We start from the raw sequence: 5,017 nt of genomic DNA on the forward strand, positions 1-5,017 counted from the left end.
TATCCATTGACATATATCTTGTTGTCACATACAATAGATATTTAACAAAAAAATCAATAATACTACTTTTTTTAATCTAAATACACCATTACTCTTGTGTCAATGTGTATGAGCATTGATAGACATGTATCACTTATCAAAAACTTAATCTCAATTTGAATTAAGGTAATGTCAATCTTCAACTGTTTTAATATTGCATTAACCAATTCTCTATACTTTGAATCTGCATCTCACAAAGTTCCATCTACAGCAAAATCTTTAGGTCTCCTTGTAAATATATTACATAGTTCATCATCAGGAATTATTTGAAATTTCATAATTTGAAAATATGAAAATTCATAATTTCAACATACTGTATTTCATAATTTCAACATACAAAAATCATACATAAAATAATATAACAAAATAAACATTACATCAAAATTGTTCTACTCAAAGCAATAAGAATAACATTATGAATGAATGAAACATGGTCGAATGATGTTTTTGTTATTTGATTTTGTATGCATTTGATATATGAAATATTGATTTTCGAACAGTTTAAAAAAAAATTAAAAGATTAATTAACTTACACAAATAAAATACCGTTAACATCCAATCTTCCTCCATGCATTACAAGCAGAGAAATAAAAGATCTATGCATTATTTCAGGTGGCCATTTTTTAGAACGTTTCTCTATGCAGAAAGGAATCAAAAAACAATTCCAATGATATCAGAAATATGAATGAAATGAATTAAAACTCTGCCACTACAGTCCCTACCTTAGATCGTTCAATTTTTTTCTTGTCTTTTTGTTATTCAAATCCCTTCAAAAACTATTTATTTTGTGTAGAAAAAAGATGAAAGTGTATGAAGATGGAAACTCTTAATAGACGCATTAAAATAGGAGAAATAAAAATGATTAGAGGGATTTGGGGGATGAGATTGATATCAATTATTAAGGTTAACTACATTTAAGTAAGAAATATTATAGATTAGTTATATTAAATCTTTATTTTCCTTTTTTGTAATTATTTTGATATGCTTTTTAAAAAACGGAAAATACATTTTAAAGCATTTTTTAAAATAAAAGTTTCTATAACTTGAAAACTTAAAAGAGTTGCTATAATTTGTAATAAACAATTTAATTTGTTTATTTAGTTAATTTTTCCAATTAATTACTAGTCTAATTGTACCTGTATATTTTATTGTCTATAATGATAGACAAATGAAAGACTTACCCAAAATTCTAATTCATCCAATTGAAAATTTTAAATTAAAATAAATTGGGTGAGCTTGCAAATTAACTCAATCTCATTGAATAAGTAAATAATTGAATTGGTTCAATTTCATCGTGCCAATGAAATCGAGTGCCCTCATAAAGCCAAGGTCCCATTTTGGGATTGGGAGGAAGGAGAAGTGTTCCTTTCAATCAACAGAAAAGGTCAGAATTTATATATACAAATTAAAGATTATGAAGGATCTATGTTTTAAATATTACATTTTTCAGATTGATGCAGTCACGTTGTTGGTGTTGAAATTCAGACCAACTCCACCTAATTAAACAAAGAAAGTCCTCTTCCTTTATCAACAACTACCCACAATTTTTTATCAACAGTAAATAGTGTCTGCTGAGCAGATTTCTGGATCATTATAACAGTAGGTAGTTTCTTACTTCCCATCAACACATGCATGGAATAACATGTCTCACCACCAAAAGTTAGGTAGTTAGGAAGAAAGTGCCTTTAAGAAGGTGTTAAGTGTTTCTCGTTTTTTGACTTTTCTACTTTTACTATTTGTGTTTGGAAAAAATAAAAAAGTGCTTTTAAGCACATACTTTTACACTCAACTTATACACTCAACTTATGACTTTTAGCTAAAGTTATAAGTGATTTTAAAAAACCCAATCCAAATATCCTTTCATTAACCCATGATCCCTAGTTCACACTTAAGTAGGTATGAAATGACATTTATTTCAAATCTTACAATAGAATTGGCCTAGTCTTGTTTTCTTTTTCAATTCCATATCTAACAACTGAAGAATTCAGAGAAAAAAATGAGAAAATTATATTACAATTCTATACCTTAAATCAGTCTCCTTAACAGTAAACTTGTATGCTGCTTATACCTTCACTATACTGTTTACTGCATTAATACTTAGTAGCCTGTATAGATTCCACCTTCATGCTTAATAGTTCTATGTTCTGAATTATTATCATTTTTGTCTAATGTGAAGTGCAATGACTTATATTCTTCACTGCAAACTGTGTTTGCAACTTCAATCTCTTCTATAGAGAGCTGTATCTGAGTAAGATACCACCATTCTCTGTCTATTGATTCGATGTCTCCAACCATAACCTTGATTTTCCTCATTCAAGAACTTGTCGTTTCTATTCATTTCTGGTGCTGCAACATCCTTATTTTTCTCACTTCCGCTGCTAAATTCACTGTTCAATGTCACTGTTGTCATTGGATCACTGATCGAAGAGTCAGTACCGTTGTTTTCTTCCTGAAGAGTCTTGAGAATCTTGACAACGTCATCCATTGTAGGCCTAGGCTTAGGATAATGACTTAAGCATTTGAATGCTACTAATGCTGCTGTTTGTGCCCCTTTGATTGGGTATTCACCTTCAAGTCTTCTATCCATCACATCAGCAACTCTCTTTGGATCTCTTAGATATGGCCTTAACCATTCAACTAAATTATGTTTTCCTTCTCTTCTTGATTTATCTAAAGACCTTTTACCAGTCAGCAGTTCCAACAGAACTGCCCCAAAGCTGTATACATCACTCATTGTCGTCAAATGACCTGGAAATGAATTAGCTAATCACATGTTGGGCTAGAAAAGTCTCAATAATCACTCTTTCCAATTCTAGAATGTCTTAGATTAGTTTCCAAGGATGAACTAATGGAATCATGAATTTATTGACCATCAAGTAAATCAATTGCGCTGTTGAAGTACTTATCAATTGAATAAAATTTATAATGAAAATGAGTAGTTTACCTGTCATGATGTATTCAGGGGCTGCATAGCCATGTGTACCCATTATTCGTGTGGATACATGTGTATCATCGCCTTTTGGCCCATCCTTTGCTAGTCCAAAATCAGAAAGTTTAGCACTATAATCCTACAAACATAGATGATCATGTTTCAAGTGTCACTATCTCTTAGTTTTTTAATTTTTAACAAAATAGAACATGATTTAAAAAAAAAAAAATAGGAAGAGAGCTGGAAGGAGTAGCTTACTGAATCTATTAAGATGTTTGAAGCCTTAAAATCCCTGTATATGACTGGTTTGTCTCCTTCGTGGAGGAATGCTAGACCTTTTGCTGCTCCCAATGCTATCTTCATCCTTGTTGACCATGATAGTGTGATCGAAAACTCTGCATAATACCACAAACACGACAGCTAGACTTATTCAGGCACCTCGATTTCAGGTTCTGTGAGTGCTAAAAACTATATACTACTACTTAGATGGTGTAAGAAAAGGGATCAATCAGTTTCTAGACCATGATCTTCTGAATATTATGATATGATTCAGTCATTTATATCTAATTTCGCAAGAGCCTATATTAAGAATTCACATTGAGAAAAGAATGTGGCAACTTACTTCCAAAGAGTTGATTCTCCAAGCTTCCCCTTGGCAAGAATTCATAGACTAAGAGTCTATTACTATCCTCCCAGCAGTATCCAATCAATTTTACCAGATGTGGATGCCTTAGTTGTCCCAGGAATATTATTTCTGTCTACATGGAAAAACTCACAAATTTCAACTTCTTTAACAAGTCAACTTAGCATATAGCAACAAGAATAATCACACCTCAATCCTAATCAAATTACGGTTGTATGAATCCTCACAGTCCAAGCTTTTCCACTTAATTAAGCATGTCTTGGTCGAATTTCTTAAAAACTTAGCATGCACGCACACAAAAAGAAATAATGAAAAATAGCTCACCAGCCATTCCTTGTGGCCTTGTAGACCATCTGTATCCAGAATCTTAACAGCCACAACCTGAGATTTTAATCCTGGCCTAAGTTTCTCGTCGACGAATCCCTTATATACGCGTCCAAATCCTCCTTCACCAAGAAAATTAGCAGATGAAAAATGGTGTGTGACCTCTCTGAGATCAGTAAATGTGAAGTTGATAAGGCGTGATCCAATAAATGAATTAGAGAGTTCATCAGCAGATAGTGGTGAACTTGGATCATCAAAGTCTAAAAGTGTCAGCCTCTGAAATGAAACTTGTTTTCTGGCCTGTTTCTTGGATCTTGCAACCTTACCGTCTACCATGGAGCAACATGGAATGATTGATTTCCAACTTAGCTTTTCAAGAGTCATTTTTTTCACCAAATAAATAGACAAGTGAGTTTTGTTGTGGGAAGAGTTCTACAGGCTTATAACTAATTTATCAATCACCAACTACTCCTAATATACTGAGACCTTTGATGCCTCACTGCCTACCGTTTCTTGAATTATTCCTTGTAAATGTGTAATAAATACTCCCCTCTATTAAAATATGCACTAAATCAAACGTACTTGAAACATCACAGATATTCTAACACTAAAAAAGAGTTTTTTAGTCTCTGTATTAGTTAACAACAGCAACAGACTTGTCCACCTATTTGACTTTAATGACATGATTAAAAATCGTTTGTTATGGGTTTTCTTTTTCATTTAATACATGTGGAAGGCAGCAGTTTTTGCTTTACTTTCGAAAATTTCTTGGTACTTTGCTGTCAAGGGTATTTGAATTATTTAAGTTTCTAGTATAGTGCCAATTCTCGGGGATATATCTTCCAAAGACGATTATATTTTGTCCTCTCAACTGCCCCTTTTCTTTCTGTTAATTAATACTTCTCCAGTTTTCTGCTTTTAGGAAGAGTACGAGTTTGACATAAAAGAGTTTAAATTTTGAGCATTACAGTGTATAAAATATTAAACGTTATCATGATCTATCCAATTTTTTACATAAAAATTAAAAAAAATTAAATTGAATAAGCTGTAATAGCAAATTAAGTTTACATGATGCTGTAGAA

General features: G+C 32.0%; 1 protein-coding gene across 2 annotated transcripts; it reads right to left on the minus strand.

Annotated features, from left to right (window-relative positions):
• Nucleotides 1-1,871: 1,871 nt before the first annotated feature.
• LOC107838861 (serine/threonine-protein kinase RIPK) lies at nucleotides 1,872-4,712 on the minus strand. 2 transcript variants are annotated; one of them, XM_016682101.2, is made up of 5 exons: nucleotides 3,936-4,712; nucleotides 3,591-3,726; nucleotides 3,227-3,363; nucleotides 2,984-3,107; nucleotides 1,872-2,787 (listed from the first exon to the last, which is right to left on the minus strand). In XM_016682101.2, the coding sequence occupies exons 1-5, from the start codon at nucleotides 4,317-4,319 to the stop codon at nucleotides 2,258-2,260; spliced, it is 1,311 nt and encodes a 436-aa protein (XP_016537587.1). In that variant the 5' UTR covers nucleotides 4,320-4,712; the 3' UTR covers nucleotides 1,872-2,257. The 2 variants fall into 2 exon arrangements, with proteins under 2 accessions (XP_016537587.1, XP_047251744.1); XM_047395788.1 differs by having other exon boundaries at nucleotides 3,591-3,722; nucleotides 3,936-4,077.
• Between the last annotated feature and the right edge of the window lie 305 nt (nucleotides 4,713-5,017).

Source organism: Capsicum annuum, chromosome 8 (genome assembly GCF_002878395.1).
Source record: "Capsicum annuum cultivar UCD-10X-F1 chromosome 8, UCD10Xv1.1, whole genome shotgun sequence".
NCBI classification, from domain to species: domain Eukaryota; kingdom Viridiplantae; phylum Streptophyta; class Magnoliopsida; order Solanales; family Solanaceae; genus Capsicum; species Capsicum annuum.

What these genes read in the sequence shown, in the direction of transcription:
- LOC107838861 (XM_016682101.2), bottom strand. Translation starts at nt 4,319, where the DNA reads ATGACTCTTGAAAAGCTAAGTTGGAAATCAATCATTCCATGTTGCTCC. An exon ending in GGAGAATCAACTCTTTGGAA is followed by an intron (nt 3,364 to 3,590) that starts GTAAGTTGCCAC and finishes GGTATTATGCAG; the next exon opens with AGTTTTCGATCACACTATCA. An exon ending in CCCTGAATACATCATGACAG is followed by an intron (nt 2,788 to 2,983) that starts GTAAACTACTCA and finishes ATTCATTTCCAG; the next exon opens with GTCATTTGACGACAATGAGT.